General features: G+C 45.7%; 1 protein-coding gene across 1 annotated transcript in view; it reads right to left on the reverse strand.

Annotated features, from left to right (window-relative positions):
- PAX5 (paired box 5) overlaps nt 1-19535 on the reverse strand; it is an 81113-nt gene that overhangs the window by 28575 nt on the left and 33003 nt on the right. Inside the window, exon 4 of the mRNA XM_066339294.1 lies at nt 1757-1858. Coding sequence (XP_066195391.1) covers nt 1757-1858 — 102 coding nt within the window. The remainder of the gene's footprint in view (nt 1-1756; nt 1859-19535) is intronic.

A 19535-nucleotide genomic window follows, 5' to 3' on the forward strand; every position in this document is an offset into this window, starting at 1 on the left:
AGAAAGGAAATGTGAAATTTTGAGCATGTGTTTGAACAAGTCATGGAGATGCAGCAGAGACAGGTTCCTGTGTACCTCCTTGCCTGTGGGAGAGATAAGGAAGAACCTGGGGCTGGAAGGAGGCAAAAGTGCACAGGATGAACAGTGGCAGGGTGGGCGCTGGAGAAAAGATAAGGACAGAATATGAAGCAGAATCCATGCATCTTGCAAATGCAAGGGATTGTGAATGTCTCCTGTGACCCATAGGCAAGCTACAAACCCCAGCAGGTGTGGGACAAACATCCACCCTGGTAAGGGATGGGTTTACTCACATCAGCAGGGACAATGGCAGTAGCAACAAGCATGCAACAAAACACTGCTTATGTGTTATCATGTATACATTTCTCCCATGTCTCTAACCTCTTAACTCACACAATTGCCTAATTACAAGCAGAAATTCATGGCTAATGATTAAAAATCTTATCAAGGAAGCACATTTCTACCAAAGGCTCCAAAAACTGGAACAAGGCAGAGGCAAGGTTGTGAGATGAATTCCTGAGTGCTGGCACAACAAACATGTGCCTGTGCTCAGGCATGACAATTTGGTCATTTTGAAACAAGCAGGGATGTGCCAATGGTAGCAGACTGGGTCTGTCACCTGCCTTGCTGTCAGCCCCTCAGGGACTCTGGTGCTTACCCTAGCAAGGCTCTAAAACTCATCCTGCAAAGGACAGGAGTCAAAGAAGGATTGAGAAGGCATTTTGGATGCTAGTTAGCAAATTCTCACTTAAATGAGACGGAGAACCTACAGGAATTGCAGCTGACCTTCACACTAGCTGGAGCAGAAGGTTGTTATTAAAGGAACCAGTGAGAGGAACAGTGCAGTTATTCAATATAATGGGTCACACAAGCCTATATGTAGTTAAAAATAAAATCTATTACCTGGGAAAATCAGTTCAGATGACTCTACATCACTGAACCTACACTGCGCCTCCTCTGGCTGAGCACCATTAAGCCCCACATCCTGCAGCTCTGCCAACCCACCCTAGCAGCTGCTCCCAAAGAACAGGTAACTCCCCAGTGCTGTGGCCCCACCACTCCTTTCTGCCAGCACCCAGCACAATTCTGTCCTACTCAGAATTGCCTGAGGATCTGCAGCCAACAGTGCTGAAGGCTGGCATCACTGTGGTGACATGCCTGCAGAACTTGCTCTGCCTGCACAAGAGCTGCTTGTGTTGCCACACAGGCAAGGAGTAGCCACCAGCTGGCTCACACCACCTGGCATTTCTGACTGTGAGGTTCCAAAATGGGAAGGAAATTACAGAAGTATAGTGTCCTGGGAACAACTTGGTGTCCCCATGAGTCAGGTTTGCATGAATGAAGTCTGAGGTCAAGACACGTCCAGTCCCCAGGGCCAATGACCTCACTGCTGAGGCAGCAGTGTTTGGGAGAAACCAGGTCAGTTAGAGCAAAAGCTGAGTCAGGTGAGTAGAGCCTGGCACGGCCCAATATGGAGCAATCTCCAGGCTCCAGAGAAGAGAGGCTGGGTGCTCCTTCAGCATTTCAGTGCCAACATTTTGCTTTGGCACTCTGCAGGTTATGCAGCCTCCTCTGCTGGGTAACCTGGTCCTACTTCACTCAGGATCACTCCACACCTACCCTTCAACACTGTGGCTTCTACCACAGCACAGAAAATTGGCAGCACACAGTGTTTCTCTCCTGAAACACCATTTATTTTCCTTTTATACTCTCTTTCCCCCTTACTCTGAAGACTCACCAGGCACCATTCCTGTCAGTGCTGGAGCGGAGTAGCTGCCCTGTCCGGCAGGAGGAACATGTGGAGGGTATCCTGGGAGGGTTGTACTTGCCAGCTCGCGACCTGAGGAATCAAACCAACAAATCACCATGTGAGCATTGCGACAAGCAGACATGGTTTTACATCTCCCCAAGCACCCAGAACACAGCCATGCATTTGTCATCACTGCTCTGTGAGGACCAGCATGGGATTTCCAGCCTGGCAGGGAGGGCAGGCACAGTTTTGTTTTCTCTATAAGCTGCCACAAAGCTCCAATGAAGTGCGAGACGGAAGGTGAAGAGCAGAGCTCTGCAGGGAGAGGAACACACCCGCCTGAACTCCAACTGCTTACCCCTATTCCCAAATTCCTCCAAAGCTTAGATTTGTAAAGTCAAAAGCAGTGAAATGGGAAATAACACAGATCTTAATGACAATTCACCAGAAAACTCCCTAGAAAATCACATGCACAGACTGAGACTGTTTGAGATCTAAATACAACGCAGGGCATTTGTTTTATCTCTTGTTAAAGCAGTAAAAAAAACCCCAAACAAACAAAAGGGAATAAACACAAGGCATTGAGACACAAAGGTGGTTTAAAATATAGTTTGTCACAGTGCCTGAAGAAGAGTCAGATTTGCAGACATAGCCTGAATCACTGCTCTTTCCTTAGCCACAGAAACATGGGTTTTAGTCAAGTATCCACAGGACTTCCACGGAAATAACCCCACAAAAGCAGGCAGTGGAAAGTCTTCCATCTCTCTCTGCCCCTGGACCAGTGGTCTGGGGTACCCTCTCTTCCTTCACCCTCTCCCAGACATCTCCTATCACTTTTGAGGACATTCCTGCTGGCAGTCTAAAGACAGGAGGTCAGACAACATGGCTCACACAGTGCTACAGAAGTATTTCCTCAGTCATGCATGGACCCTGCTCCAATGTGAAGGCTCTGGAATTGTCAACATCCCTTCAGGCTGGCACAGTAGGATTTTGGGTAAACCTCTGTCAGCTGTGGCTGCAAGAGACCCACCAGAAAAAAAGGCTGCTCCTGTGATCTCACCAGGCAGGATCCATTCCTCATCCCAGAGGAAATCCTGGAGCCCACTCATGGTCTTTTGGGCTCCAATGGCATCCTTGGGCAGAACACTTAGCCAAGGAGAAGTTGCTTTCAAGACACATACTGGTGCCCTGTGGCATTGACCCTGCAACACCATGGTCAGCAGCTGGATGTAGGCACTGCAATTCCTTCCCAATGTGAGTATCACACACACTACTCAGGCATCACTTTAGTTTGTGGACCTGCCCCTTAGACCCACCCCCTTGACTCTGCCAGCTGAGAGGCTCCTCCAAGGCCAGGGTACAATGAGGGGTCCATCAGATCTAAACCATAGCTCACAGGCAGTGGTAGTGCATGAGAGTTTAGCTCTGTAAAGCTGAGTAGGCACCTCGGTTAAGAGGAAGGGACTCTGGGCTGCATGAAGTGGAAGGGACTCTTGGCCCTTCCACTCTTCCTGTCCCTTCCTCTACAGGACAGGGACCACTCTGGCACCAGTCAGCTCCAAGATTCTGTTGGCCCAAAACACATCATTAGCAAAAATCAGGTTCCTTCCTTAAAAGGTAGCATGTTGGATTAACAAAAGTTATGTGACTTCATTGATTTTAACACCACTGACAAGAAAAAAATGCACAGATTCTATTTTTTCACTTTGTGTTCTGTAGGCAGTATTTTTAAGACAGTGAACTTTTTCAGGTCTCTAGAGCTTGGAGAGATTGAAACTGAACATTTTTTGAAAAACCCAAACCAATTTTTTTAAAGTTTTTTGTTTGGTAAAGGTTTTGAGCCCCAATTTCATTTTTAACTGATCTAAAAATAAATCTTTATACCTTCCTTTTTAAATATCTTTAAAGAAATGAGACTTCATCAGATGAGACAAGAGACAGGTACACAAGTAATTGAAAATTGTGGCTCACAATCTCTAAGTCACGGCCACAAAGGCTGTCTCGTCCTACCCTCAGATGAAGGGGTGCATGCCAAAACTCTAGCACTGCTGCAGTGATCTCTTAGCACGTGCCCCACTTTCCTCTGCATTCAGTGTCTGCAAATCAGGATGCAAGCTGTCCCTCTCAGGCCCTTCCTACAGAATATTTATGGTGCATTCACATCCTAAAAGAATTTAAGGTTCAAAACAATTGATTAATTTGCTCTCCAGTGCTAGGGAGAAGTCACATCCCTTACGGAAGGGCATAATGAATTCTAATTATTCAATGCAGGCAGAAAATGGTTATTTTAGATTAAAATGTTCTCCCCTCATCTCTGCCCTGCTTCCTTCTCTCCCACACAAAATTAAATGCTTTATGTCACCTCTACAGTCTGGAGAATACAAAAGTATCTGCAGTCTACATAAAGTCAGCCTTAGAAGCTAAGTTCACCCCCAGTGCTAGCAGGGACTCAGCTAACAGCTGTCCCTAATCCAGACGAACATTTCACAGGCTGACTACTGCCATCTAGGAGCCCTCCGGAGGGAGGGAAATCACGACTCCTCTCTTCCTTGGTTGTACAGTGTCACTACAGAATGGCCCAACACATCATGTCCCAAAGGCGCCTTGACCTGTGGGCAAGCTCACCCTCCCAAACTGCCCCACACTGACTACATCCCACTCTTCATTCTCCATAGCTATCATAAAACCTTGACATTTACTTCAGTATTTTGAAATACTACAAATTATTCACTTTCTCCAAAGCCACTGCCATACCCAGAATGATTAGGATCAAGGGTCAAGGGCACTGAGCAATGTAACCACCACGAACAACAGTATAATGACTAGGACCTCTGCTCCTCAGTCAATAAAGAAAACAGCACTCATGATCTATTCCACAGGTCTGCACTGGTTTCCACTACAACCCATTTCCAAATGAAATATTCTGTCATCTGTCAACAAAATGCCCTTTTAGGGTCCCCACATCCATGTCTCAGGCAGGGCCTGAGAGGAGGCTGAGGAGGCTGGCCAAAGGTTACCAAGGGCATAGCTGCCAGTCCTGCAATCCAACCTCATCCAGTCAATTCCATTCAATTTGCTTTCACCAAAAGAAAGACTGGAGCATCCTATTGTCTATGAAATTTTCCGCCAGTGCTGGCAAGCTTCAACTGCACTAAAGCAACTGATTTAAGAGGAAAAAATTAATCCACCTAGTACAAAGAGAGGTTAAGAAGCAGCCTCTGCTCAGAGTGTTCCTGCCTTACTTATACACACAAACACTCAAGAGGAAATGAACATGTACATTTTAGCACTGGGCCACACAGACATAGGAACCTATGTCCTTCAAGAAATATTTTTTCCTGAATGTCTTTGTCATGTGCTTTTTGAAGGTTATTTTAGACCCCTGAAGTTAGAGATGGGACAGAAGCAGCTGTGGCAGAGCTGCCTCCTTGCTTTGCTGGGCTGGTATTGTCACAGAGCAGTTCAGCTGCCAGCTCCTGCTTACAGAGACACTCAGCTAGAGCAGAACCTAGCAGGATTTTCCAAGGTAACCAACAATCTCTTTCTAACAACCTCTGCCAACAATTTTAAGTTGCAAGTACCAAAATATCTTTCTGAGTCTTTCCTACAGTGGCCTCCCCATGGAGAGGCTGGTAGCCCCAGCCGCATCAGTACCTTCAGTGATATCAGCTGACCTGAAACTGGCACACTTCCACGATAGGAGGAGCACACAGCAGCTCAAGTGCCCATTCAGCCTGGACCCTGGCATCTCCTTTATCCCATCACCTCCTCCAGACTGCTTCACCAAGCTCCTTCAGGTTCCTGGTGAACACTTCCAAGGTAGTGCTGACCCATCACTCATCTGGTTTCCAGAGGGGAAATGTCTTAGGGAGAGTGCCAGTGTTGTTGCTGTGGAGCAAACACATCTGCTACAGACACCCCTGTATATGTTAAAGGCTCTGCACACAGAAGATAGTAAATAAATGTCCATCTCTCCATTCACCAGCAGCTGGCAATGCTCACAATGAAAGCAAATTATTATTTTGCAAAGAAAGTGTAAACAAGTAATTTTCTTCCATAAAATAAATTTTGTCACTAGCTATAGAAGAGCTTAGGAGCAATCCCTGAACAGATGAGGCAAGCAGCGCTTGGGCATCAGCAAATGCCCCCGTTGCAGGACAAAATGGCCTGGGCAGAGAGCAGCCTGCAGCAGCAAAGGACTCTCCTGTCTCCAAACCACAGTGAAAAAAAGAGAGGGAGCAGTTCCGAAGCATTCCTCAATTCATCTACCTTCTTTAAAAAAAAAATCAAAAGGCAGTAAAGAGCATTTCCAAGTGTGCCTTTGTATACTACTGTGTGTAAACGTGAATCCAATTAACTTCAAATTTAACTACTAATGAAATTATCTCATTTTGCTATCAGCTCAGCTCTCATCCATGGCAGTAATTAACCACTGGGGGTTGTCACTCCCAGACACATGACACAAGGACTCCCCCAAGCTCAGGTGCTTCAAACCCGTGCAGAATTCATTACCCTGACAGTGTGAAAACCCTTCACTTTCAATACCACAGGGCACCAATGCATTTTTTTCCCTTTATCTAACAGATTGTCAGTAACAATATGAAAGAAATGAGCCCACTGGACACGTAATTAATTACACCAAAGGATACATCAGAAAATGTAGGGGGTTCAGGTGGTGGAAGGGGGCTCACAAAGTCCCTTTGCCACTGTCTCACAACCACCAGCAGAGCTGGTGATTTTCCTCTCTGGGATGCACCATGTGCACCGAGGGAAGCCAGGCCTTTGCCCCCTGCCCCATGCTCACAGCAGGTGTGTGATTGCCACTGGCTCAGGATCATGGTCAAGAATGAGGCAGTCCTCTGGGTTAATGGGGTAATGCCACCTCTCCAGAATCAGAGGTTCAACACCAATAGGTCAGCAATATTGAGAAAGCCAGTCCGACAGTGTCAATGAATCATCCTGCATTCCCACTCCCTTTGCAGGTATCACTACAAGACAACAGCCCATCTGAAATGGCCACCCAAGGTAGCCCACACCCCTTTCTGAAATTACACAAGGTACTACCCAGCACCAATGTGCTCCACAAAGAAGAGACCAGCATTGCCCTAGGCTCTACCTCAGGCACCCCTGCCCAAACCAGATCGCCCACTGACCTGTCCACCAGCACAGCCTCCCCCAGAGATCCACATAGAGGCTGCTACCTCATCTGACTCTTCATGTCTTTCCAGAAAACCACTTTTAAAAATGTAGGTTTGCACTAGGCAAAGTGGAGATGAAGAGACACTGCCCCACCAGCCCACAGAGCTGTGCAATGAGCTGTGCAGGTGCTTTCAAGCACCATCCTATTCAGTCTGGGCTTCTACAGCTCCTTGCCTGGTAGCCTCTGTGTGCAAGGAATCCTTATGCTGGTTTTGTGCAGGGATGCCACACAACAGCTGCAGCAGGGCACCAGCAGAATTGTTAAACAACTTCCAAAAGGCCTCCCAGATGGATGAACTTGGCTTTAGACTGTGCTCTCTTCAAAATAACCTTGCATAGTCTCTTAGACTCCTCATTGTGATGGGAGGAGGATGGCAGCCCTGCTGTGGTCATGTTCCTGGTCCTATCAAGTGCCTGCAAACATCGGTGGCTGAGGAAGGAACCTGCACTGGTGCTGTTCTGCTGCCAGGACCCCAGAGGACTTCTGGCCCTAGGAGCCTGCACATGTTGCCCTCTCTTTGGAGGGCTTTGGTAGCCATCCTCACATACTAGGCACCTGCTACCCCAGATATGAGGAAGCTGTGGTATCTTACAGGAAGAGATGCCTTTGCTTAACACCATAAAAAAAAAGAAATTGGCAGCGATACTTTCTGGGTGCTACTTCATCTCTGAGCAGCAAGCCCAAATTTCTAGCCTACTGGAGTGAAATTAGTTACCAACACTGACTTTTATTCTGGAAAATCTAGTTCTCACTTATAAAAGCTCTTTTTCTTCGCCCAGTGAAGAACTTGATCACGCTAACCTGGTTGTTTCAACTGTTATCCCAAAGAAAATGTTTTGGTCAAATGCACAACACTGTTATCAGGAAGAGACCTGATGAGTTCTATCAATTTGCTCTTGCTCCCATTGCCTGGGATGTGTGCGTATCACCCAGAGTGTGTCAGACAGCAGCATGGGGCAGTGGTGTACCCAAACAAGAGAAAAGCATGTCCTAAAAAAGCTATCTGGTTTTATCACATACAAAATACAGCTCCACAGCAGCAGCTCAGTCATTACTGCCTTCCACCGAGGATATATATGCCCCAACATTCAGTCCTGCCCCAAAGTTGCTAAGATTCTGTATCCCATGGATGCCTGCAGTACAGCATTTCATGCCATTCCACTGGGAAAGGAGATGTCACCAGCACAGGACTCCAACACACTGAATCGCTGCTGTTAATGAATAACTCCCCTCCTGTGCTCATCTTGCTCTATTTATGGACATCAAACCAGTGTGGTATGCTTACTGTGATGAGTTACCTCTCCTGCACCTAATTAGAGGCAGATAAAACAGTGGTAACATACAGATCACCTGTAATGATTTTGCTGACTCGATTATTCTTCTGACAATTAGCTCTGGCTGCCAAAGCCTCACAGGAATGTCAAAGTCTACTTCCTACAAAGCAGGTAATGTCACAGGTATGACCATGAAATCAATAATGAGGCACAGCTCTTGCAGAGGGCATTCAGGTCAGATGGAACAGCCCTTAAATTAAACATTGATAAGCAGAACACAATTATCCATCATGTTTAAGTGCCTGCGTGAAATTAGCAGCCAGGGAATGGGAGCAGTGGGGGAAAGATTAGTGGAGGAGGTATTGAAATGCACAGTGTCCACTGTGACTGGGGCTGCAAGGGCTCATGACAGTGGTACTGTAATCTGCTATCAGAGCCATAAAATTCAGATTAAGCAGACTGCACTGAAACAGGGGCTGCAGATGTGGGTCTGTTTTTCTCCTCAGCTGCAAAGCATCAGCAGATGTTTAGAGGACTCCAAAGCTGCCCTTCATAGCGGGTGTCTCTGCTACTCTTTCCACTGACACAATTGCACTTTTAAAAGAGAGCCAGGGCATAAAGCCAGGCATAACAGAAAGGAAGGAAGAGTGACACTTTCTGTCAGAGCAAAAAATGCAGTGAGAAAGTAGAGATGAATACCCCAGTATGCTTTCTCTGTGATTTCTAAGAAAGAGTCCTGGAGCTACAGAGTACTCTGTCCTCAGTCCTATCTCCTCTGGATAAGCTGTTTTGTGCTGCTGCATAAAACTCCTGTTCCTTCTTCTGTGCAGCCACAGAGCTCTTGCACCCTATAAACAACTCAATATTCCAGCTTGTCACATACTTTTTAGGGTTGCTAGGATGAGAAAGTTTTTTCTGCAGATCTGAGCTGAGCTGCACCATCATCCACCTTGATCTTCAAAGTCCACCTGGTTCTCTTGTCCCTCCTGTAACACATGCAAGGTTAGATGTCCACAAGTTGACCCCTTCATTCAACACACACTCACAATGTACTGGAGAGGACATCTATGTGGAAAATAGGGAAAAATAGCCCAGGTAGACAACATCTTTGCAAGAACTCACTCTTACCCTAATTCTTGTGTGACCAACAACTAGCCACACACTAAAATGTATCAACATAATTTAGCATTTCCCTGGCCCATGATAAATGACATCCTCAGGCCTTGCAAAGTTTCTCTTTATTGAGCCCAGCTGAGACTAGCAGGCCAACCAGTGGTTGAGGCAGGGCAAGGCACAGTCTGGGCCTCAGGTGCTCATAGCTCCATGCTTGGAGGGATGTGGGGAAGTGTGGGGATGCATGGCAGAATGATGAAGATGATCCAACCACATTACATATGCACACCACCACAGCTTTATCTATGACACTTCACCAATCAAGGGGACGCCAAAAGGAAGGGAGGGCACATGGAGGTGCAAGCAAGGATGACGTGATCTTGTGGGAGGACACGTAGTGGTCTGGATCCATTAAATTAATTTTCTGGGGTTCTTCCCCTCCCACTCCTGGCTGGAGAACAGCAGAGGAGCAGCAGGTCACAAGCAGCATGGAGCATCCTGCAGCAGCTGCAATGGCAACCTGCAGAAGAGAGTTCTTTGGAGGAGGCTGAGTCTGCCTGGCAAAGCCTGCAAATCCCACACAAGGCCATGTCCCTTGCACAGCTCCTGCATGCCTACCCTGGGAACTCCTCCCTCACTGAAGAGCACAGTCCCTCCCAAAGGAGGAGCCAAACAGACACTCAATGAGGAGGAGGAGGCAGACCACAGAAATCAGGTCATGTTTGCCTTTGTGCCAGTGCCAGACAAGACCTTTAATGATGAAGCCTTTATTATTAACAGACAGAAATGCACCAAGAACTTGAATTGTGTAAACCTGGAGTTTATGCAAGCAGAGAGCTGTTCACTTGGGCATTTTAACTGCAAGAAGTTAATAGGTGTGTATTGAAAAAGTTCTGAAAGTGCTAGAACATTTGATTTTGCTTTTTAAAAAGAAGTTAAATCTCATTTTCAAGTTTAAAATTACTTCGCTATGTAAAATTTAAGACACTGAGGACAGATACAAAAGGTGTCACAAACATAACCAAGATGTGCACACTGCTCTGCTTTTTATCTGATTTAGTACTTTCTGTTATGAAATTTTCTTCAGATCTGGAGCTCTTCAGGAGGTATTTTGTTTGTCTGTTTGTTGTAGGTTTGGCTTTGTTGGGATTTTTTAATATGAAATGGACCTGAACAAAGTAAAAATCTTTACTATTTTCACAGTTCCTGGATCTGCAGGACCCTGCCACAGCCAAAAGGAAGGACCTTGCATGTGCTCAGCAGAAGGCTTTCTGTGCCCCACAGAAAAGGCTACAGGGGCACAAGGACCCAACAGCCCAAGCTTGAGGAAACCACAGTGTCTCCTGGGCCAGGGGTCAGTCCCTCCACCAGTGTGGAGGAGAAGCACCTCCACAGATACCAAGTTTCAAGAGCAGGGGAAGGCAGCTCATTCTGGCCCTGACAGGATGGGATCTTCTGTTGTTTGAGATTTCAAAGATGAGACTCTGCTTACATAACACTGAAACTGATGCAGGTATTCAACTGAGTTTCAGGTCTGGTCAAAGCCTCACTGGAAAACTGCCTGAAATTGCTCCTCTTCCCTTTTTTATTTCCACGGCTCCCAGTACAAGGCAGGAAGGGTGAAAATTGCAGGCAATTAGGATGTGGGAACTGCTAAAGCAGCCTGACAAAAGCCAAGTGATTTTCCAGAGGTTCTGGAAAAGAAATTGAGCAGGGAATGCAGACTGGAAGCATGGATACACAAAGGTGTGTGTTGACAGGATGGAGACACACATGGGTTGTCCTCCTGCTCTGGTCATACGACTGGTGCCAACTATACTGCTCTGCAGTTTTCAGTGTTTCAGAAGAGATTCACTGCACACCAAGTGCTCTCCTCAGCAATTTGCATTAGTTTGAAAATGACATCAAGTGTTGCCTACAAAGGCAAAACCCCCCATGTGTCTACTTATCTGAAAGACCAGTTAGCCTCCTCCTGTCAAACTGACATGTTTAAAGGGGAGGGAAAATAAATCCCACATAAAAATAATGGGCTTACCACCATAGCATGTCTTAGCCTACAAAATTTTTTTTGGTCAATTGCTATTCATCATGCAGTGTAATTCACAAGCAGCAATTAAATAAAACTTTCAAATATAAATAATGAAACCAACTTTAAAGAGTTCAGAATTAAATAAATGCAAAAGAAACCAAAATCAAACCCAAAAATATAAAATAGCAGTTCCAAAATAAAACACCTCTTCCTGCTAAAATGTAGAAAGTGCTAGTTTGGCTGTTTTTCTGCTGTTGAGTAACATGCTTTTGCATATCATATCAACTCATATCTTAGGTCTGAACAGCCTTATACACCTCACAACCACTGCCAAATTAAAGAAGAGTTTTTTTGTTGCCTTATTTCTAAAACGTACTCTAGCCAGCATGCTACATGCAATGAATGGAAGAAATAGGAGAATTAAACCACGCAATGAAACAGCTTTCTGACGAATAAAGCTATGGAAATTTTAGGCTCCATTTACTCCTCAATCTAATTTTGCCCTCCAATGCACATTATGTCTGAAATGGGATCTCATGTGGTTTGATCAGTGCTCTTAACGCATGCAGAAGCAACATATTCCCTTTATTGTTGTTTTCCTTCTGCAGCACAGCAATACTTCTAGTAAGAGCAGCACAGCAGGCTTGGTGAGACTGTCTCCACAGTAATCACTGTGTTGCTGGAAAGATGTAGGATGACCAAGAGAATCAGCAGCTTCAGAAGTTTGTGGTCTGGGGGATCCCTGTTCGTATAAATGCACAGCTAGATGCTAAACACCCCACAAAAATCATGAGGGAGACTGAGTTATCATGAGATATTTAAATAAAACATTTTCCCTTTTCTTCTTTTGCACTGTTTGGAATTTTTGCAAATGCCCAGAAGGTGTTTTCTAGCTTCTCTTTGCAATCAAGAAGACTAGAAGGAAACTACCATCCGTTTGTCAAGAACTACGTACTCCTCTCACTGTAACAGGACTACAGACAACTCCTTGGAGCTACAAGGGAAAAACCAAGCAGTAGGACCTGTAGTATGAAAAGTAGCATTGTTAGCATTTTACTGTGTTGGCATGGATGCTCCCAAAAATTAAGGGATATGTATGGGGAGAGGTGGCTGGTCTCCAACCTCTGCCTCATAAAGAAATGGAAATCCAGACTTTTTCCAACCCACATGTTCAGCCCATTTAACAAATATTTAACAGTTATGAAAAGAGATATGCCAGCCCTGAGGAGTGGTCCTGCACATTATTGGGGTCCACAGCCTTGGCTCAGGCCAGTAGCTGTCCTGGGAAGAGAGACAGTATTCCCAAGGGAAGGCCTCCTTCAGCAGGGGTCAGATCTTCAGGATTCATTCCATAGACCTGGCTAAAAGACTTTGCTGTCCATAGACAACTCAGAGGGCTCATACCATGCAGTGTGAGGAAAAATGGAGATGGCCCCTGAACCACCAGCTGCCACCAGGGCCACTTCATGAAGGGCATCTAAGAATGTTGATGACCTGATACCCCATCCACCATGAGTGGGGTTGTCACTACCTGGAATATGCTGTGCTGTGACATGAACTGAACAGCCTTACACACTGCTGGTGTGTAAGGCCCTACTGGTACAGGTGTTACTCCAAAGCATATTGATATGATATGATACAATATGGTACAATATATTATGTCATATCAGGAGGAGCAGGGCAGCCCACCTCCTCTTCCTCCCAGCCTGGGGTGACATTGCCCCCAGGTCTGAGAACTACACAGGGTGGCCTGGAGAGGGTACTGGAATCCATGCAATCCTTCAGGCTGCTGAGCCCGGGTCCCTGCCATGTCCTGGCGGTCTGGGATGATCCCGAGTTTTGTGATTCCCAGTCATGTGTGGGAAAGCAAGTAAGCTGATCCAGCCAAGCAACCAGGCAAGTGGGGAGACCATGGCTTTCCAGGCACACTGCAAAGTACAGCAGTGACATCCAGAGGGCTTTTGGGAGCAGTGAGAACAGAAGGAGAAGCCCATGCACCATGCAAACCTGCCTGAGTGAGAATCCCCTTAGTCCCAAGCCAGACCCTTGCACTCCTTGCCAGCATCCAAGGATTGACAGTGCTCTGGCAGATGATGTCACTGGTCAGGGCCGTGGTGTGTCCAGCCAGGCTCAGTGCAGTACTGCTATGCTAAGAGCTGCCAATGTTCAGCCAGATGCCAGGAGACCCAGAGCTTCACTGTCCTACCTGCTCCCATGCAGACAGACACCTGCCCAAGCAGGGGAGCCCTGTCAATGCTGACAGGTGTGAACACAACCCAGCAGCCTGCTGGTGCATCAGCAACGGGAAGACATGAGTATATTGACAACTGGTTATTCAGCTTGCTACATAAGCACAAAGGAAAAGAAAATCCAACAGCTTTCACCAGTGTGTTTTGCAGTGACATTAAATCCATGCTGAAATTTTTACTCTCACAAAGATCAATATTTATGATCTGCATCTGGAATTAATATGAGATGGAGGCACTTCCAATCCAAGCATCATTGCTAATGTCATGAGTGGTTTTCTTCTCCTCACAGGAGAAATATTTACACCCTCAATTTTTACATCTTAATTAGGATTCAACAAAGTCCAAATCAACAACCTATATGCTATTTTTCTGCTATATAAGTAATGCTTTTTTAATTCCTGGAATAAGATAAAAAGCTGAAATCAGGCACTTTACCCAGATTCTGTGATGTAAACAGTGAAGCTATAGAAATGTTGACACACGGGGGTTTCAGTATTTTCCATCAAATATTCTCAGTTGTCAAGTTTGAAATGTTTTACTGTCTTTAGTTGAAGGAACCTGAAACATCTCATTTGAAACCACTTTGAGACAAAATTGCATTTTTCATCTGCCCCATCAGCAGAACCAAATTCACATTTCCAAGTCCCACCTCTTTCTGAGCTTTCTAGTGGGTAGATAGCATCTCGTAACATAGTGAGATATGTACCTCAGCTGATGCATCATGTAGTTTGAAAAATAACAAATGTGTGGATTACTTTATGCGAAGCATCCTTCAGTGAATTCAGACCAGAAAACAGAAGAGATTGTGGAAAGGGATCTTGCTCCAAGCCCCGTGTGATATTTCCCTTCTACCACATTCAAGCAGGACTGAAGCAACCCATGAGTGCTGGCCCCATGATGGGGGGATGCTGCAGTGATGCCCAGGGCCGTGGGGCATCTGCACCCATCCCAAGAGCTGGGGGCTGTGCAGCCTGCCTGGGTAAAACACTTGGGGCTTGCTTGATCCTCAGCCATTACCCTTCAAGTGGAAGCTCCCAGCTCACATTTTCCCCTGCCTGCTTCTCAGTTGAAGACAGCGACCACGGACAAAAGCAGGGCAGGAGAGTGGCCAGAGGGAGTCCCCGGCCAACAGTGGCCATCATGGTGTCAGGATTTATAACTGTATTAAATGGCATGACAGTTGGCCACAATAAATCAGCTTCCCTTCTTTCCAAATCGCAGACAATAAAAGGTTTGGCAGTGAAAGTCATTCATCATCATAAAGACTTGAGATGTTCAAGCTTTCAATTTTACTCACATCCTCAATACACCAGAGAGGAGTGCTGGAGTTTTAGGGGAGAAAAAAGAGAGGGAGAGAAGAAAGGGGAAAATAATTAAAAGAAAACATGAAGAAAGATTGTGCAGGAATAATTACAAAGGTCAGAGTAAGGAGTACATTCAGGACAGCACTTTTGATGATGTGGGCAGAGCTACTCTGTTCTCTGCAGGGTATGTGTGATGCTGAGCAAAGCCGATGGGTGCTCCTTACCACCCTTATGGACCCACGGGGAGGAGAGGCTGGGACAATGTCACACTCACTGCCCTCCTCTCCCAGTCCTGTGGTGCTACTGCTGATCCCTGCTGCCTACAACCTTTCATGCCATGTAGTGAGGACAGCGGAATGAAGGTGATGACAGCAGTTAGCACTGGTGGAGCACCATGCCCACAACCATGACAGTGCATTCCCATGAGGGCTACAATTCATTATGTATCCACCCAGCAGGAGGGACCTCCCTGCTGCACCAGATGGCCAGCTGCAGCCAGAAGACCTCAGAGCAGCCACTACAGAAAGGAAGAATTTTGCTGAGGGTCTGCAGTCTTGCAGAGAAAAGCACAGAAGTAACTCTGTAGTCTACAAACCCTTGGGTGACATGATGCACAGGAGCAGTGGCTTTCCATCTCTCTAAGGGGTCAGACACAGGGGATAGGCATCCCTGTCCACCACATGCTGGTCAGGGTAGGAAGGCAGTATCACACAGAACACCACAGAGCTGCTTTATCCATGTCACAGTACCAACGATATCCTAGTTGTATATTAAGAACTTAAGATCAAGTGTCATTAAAACCTGAGCTGATATCAAGACTTGAAGGTCGTGAAGACCCCACAAGAGATGGATAAAATCTGTCTCCTGAGTAGTGAGGATGCAGCAGTGCATCCCCAAACCTTTTAAGTGAACCCTTATACAATGGACAAGGTGTGCCTGGCTATGAGATGATAATCCCAACTCTGCGTGTCCCCAAAAGATCCAGTGTGACTTCTGCAGCCTTGTGCATCTTTACAGTGGGAGGCCACAGTAGCTGTCTGTACTTCTTTTGGTCAAACATTTGACTGCAGAATGAACACTGGTCACTCCAGATTGGACAAAGCCATCGGGATGCTCTGGGGCAGGACATGGGGATTCATGGAGCATCTCCTGGTATGGCCTCAGCAGCTGAGACAAAAACACACAAAGCAGAAGTGTGCTCTGCAACCCTGTACCCCATGTTTGTGCACCAGGTATGATGTATGTCGCATGTGTCCCTGTTACTGCCAGGGTTCCCTTGCTCCTGTGATGACCATCCCCAGTGCAGCCCCACAGGGACAGATGGGCAGTGCTCTCCAGAGAACTCAGGCCAGATGCAGCTCTGTTACCCAGGCTAGGCTGGGCAACAACCTGGCTCAGCAAGACTGGTTCACAGTTTGCCCTGATTCAGTGTCTATCCCAGACAGCTTGGCTGTCTCCACATCAGCATGGGAGTGAAGCTGGACCTGGATGCATTTGGGACTGCCTTTATTGGTTAGCATACAGGTCAGACAACACAGGACAAAATTCTCGTACAGTGTGAACACCTACCAGACCTGTTCAAGGCCACACCAACGCCTGGGAATAGTTTGTTTCCATATATGCCATAGTTACAGTGACATTAACAAGGATAGAAGGAGCAAAAACAAGGCCTCTGTTTAGCAATGAATCCCTTTCAATTAGTGCCGCTGTAGCAGCACCTGCTGCCTCCCCGCCACACTCTTCCACACACTGCATACTCTTGTAAACTTTAAATCCCAGTGCTCAAGGACCATCTTCCCCCAGGAGGATGCTCACACCTGGAGAGACCACAAGGTCTGCACCCACAACTGCCAGAGACAAAGCCAGCTAGGGAGGGGAAAACCCACATATCCCTCTTTAGAGGGATACTGCTGATACATGAGCCTTTTTCAGAAGTTAATGTTCAGAAAAGGTATAATGTCACCACAGAGCTGAGCTCAAGGATTTCAGATTGTTGCAATGAATGTACAATGAAAAGAAGGAAAACTCCAGAGGGATCCCAACACTCCTTTCACTCTTTTTACTGAATTTACTTTTGCGCCACATCTGTGTGAAAATCCCAAGCCAGGTGTCAAGTCTGTGGCAGCACAGGCAGTCCCCATCCCCACTGATTCTTGTGGGATTTCCACAAGTGATATTCCTCACTGCTGGTAGATGTGCCAATTCCATCAGGCAGCTCTAAGCCAGGCAACTTGTATTTTGATGAATTGCCAGTGACATTTATTTTTTTCTACTGCATTTTTTTTTATATTTTCTGTCACAGTTCAACGTTTTTAAGAGAAATTATGCAAAACCCAAGATTCACACATTTTTTGCCTTAATGTAACATGAAATCATGAAGAGACAATGGTTCATTACAACAAACAAACAACCAAACAAAACCCACACACACAAAAAAATAAAAACAACAAAAAAACCCCTACAGAAAACAACCAAACAAAAATCCCAAAGCAAACCCTAGGCTTATAAAATCTCTATTCTTGGCTAACACAGTGTTTTTCAGGGACAGAACTACAGGAAGAGCTCTTTCAAAGAATAGAGGATATAAGGAAGAACTTTCCTCAAAAAATACATAGCAGTATTATTAAAATATGACTTCAAACACTTTACACTTTGCAGTTTTTCTTTCTTGAGTCCTCTGAAGTTTCACCTAGATTTCTCCCAGATTTCTCCTAGATTAAAAAAATTAAATCGTGCTCCCATTTCTAATGAATGTCAGGAAGGTGTGAGCACACAGCAGACAGCAAGTGGCCTCCTGGCATGCCCTCCACTGCCCGACTCTTCACAAAGACCCAGAATTGTTTCTTTTACAATTTCCTCTACTCACTTTCCAAAACTGCTGGTGTGATAACTTACAGTCAATTCACTGCAAATATATAATCTCCCAACTGGTCAGGTATCATTAACTCCTATTAAGGAAATTAAGGCCCCATATTATTAATGCCAGAATAGTAGAATTGTTTAGGTCAGAAAAGCTCTCTAAGATCACTGAGTCCAGCCATTCTTCAGCAATTCTGATGCCACCAGTAGCCCATGTCCCCAGGTGCCACATCCACATGGCTTGTAAATCTTTCCAGGGATGGCAACTCCACCACTGTCCTGGGCAGCCTGTGCCAGGGTTGAACAGTACTTTCACTGTAGATATTTTCCCAATATCTGCTGTAAATCTTCCCCAGCATATCTTGAGACTATATCCTCTTGACCTGGTCTTGTTCCCTGGGAGCAGACCCCAACTCTGACCTGGCTCCACTGTCCTGTCAAGGGGTTGTACAGAAGATCCCCTCTGAGCCTCCTTTTCTCCAGTATGAGCCCCTCAGCTCCCTCACTGCACCTAATCTGATCCTTGTCTGCCAGATCCTTCGCCAGCTCCATTGATTGTTGTTGGACACATTTCTCCGTATCTTTCAGAGGTCTTCAACCATTGTCATAAAAACAATTACCTTGTCATAGAAACAACTTCTGCAGTCTGACTCAGATTACCACTAGACTTTATTTTTGTGGTGTTCAGATGCACAGATGCCAACGCATCCCTCTACTCACCTGGAAATATCATTTTGGTGGCTTGTACAGAAAATCTCAGATGTTTTGCTACTATTGTGGGCCAAAAAAAGAGAAAAGCAGTAAAGGAGGCATTTAAGCTATTTTGAATGCTTTCCTTTATTTCCTTTATTAAAATTATTATTATTTTTATTATTTCCAAACTGGAGATCTACAACAGATTTCAGCATTTATCTGGTAGTGAGAAATGCTACTTGTGGGGTGAACTGGCCATTGGTGCCCTAAAAGCTGCTAGCCAGCCCTGAGCATCTGAACCCCACAGCTGTGCCATGGCAATGGGTGGCACAGCTGCATGTGTGCCAGGACATGAGCATCCCCAGGACACAAACACCAGCACAAGATGCTGTGTGTGAAGCCCACAGAGCACTTTCCACTCACCAATGGGGAGCTGGTTTGACATCCTCTCTTTTCAGGGTGTTTCAGACCAGGGTGAGCACAAGACAAGGCTGCTCAGCATGTTTGCAGAACAAGCCCCAGGCCTGCCACAATCAGGACCACCACGAAGGCACCAGAACCCTCTTGTCTTAATCCTCCTGCTATAGCTGCTCAATTTAAAATTGTAGTTATTATCCATACCACACTGGTATTTGGGGCAGGGGGAAACAGATTTAATTAATTAGACATCACAAAATCCTTAAGTAAAAGATGCTATGTAAATGCAAATTGTTATTATACATGCTTTGCACCAAAATATGTTTACCATAGTTAAATTCAACATTTAAATCCACAGTCAAACTCCCAACAGAGTCAGGCTGTACATCATCAAAAGAGGCAGTTAATAGCCTGGGTCTTAGTGGGGTACAAGTGCCCTCATTTGCTTTCTCAAATGCACTTCTTCTTTAATGGCAAGATAAGAATTCATAAAAATGGAAAAACTCAACAGTGTCGCGGTTAGACTCTGTCTTCTCATTAAAAATGACACTTTTGTTTTTCAGATTGGCTGCTTTTCCACGGAGTTTATGTGGCCTTTTTCCAAATCTTTAGCATGGCAGATCCTATTG

This window comes from Sylvia atricapilla, chromosome Z (assembly GCF_009819655.1).
Source record: "Sylvia atricapilla isolate bSylAtr1 chromosome Z, bSylAtr1.pri, whole genome shotgun sequence".
In the NCBI taxonomy this organism is placed as follows: Eukaryota; Metazoa; Chordata; class Aves; order Passeriformes; family Sylviidae; genus Sylvia; species Sylvia atricapilla.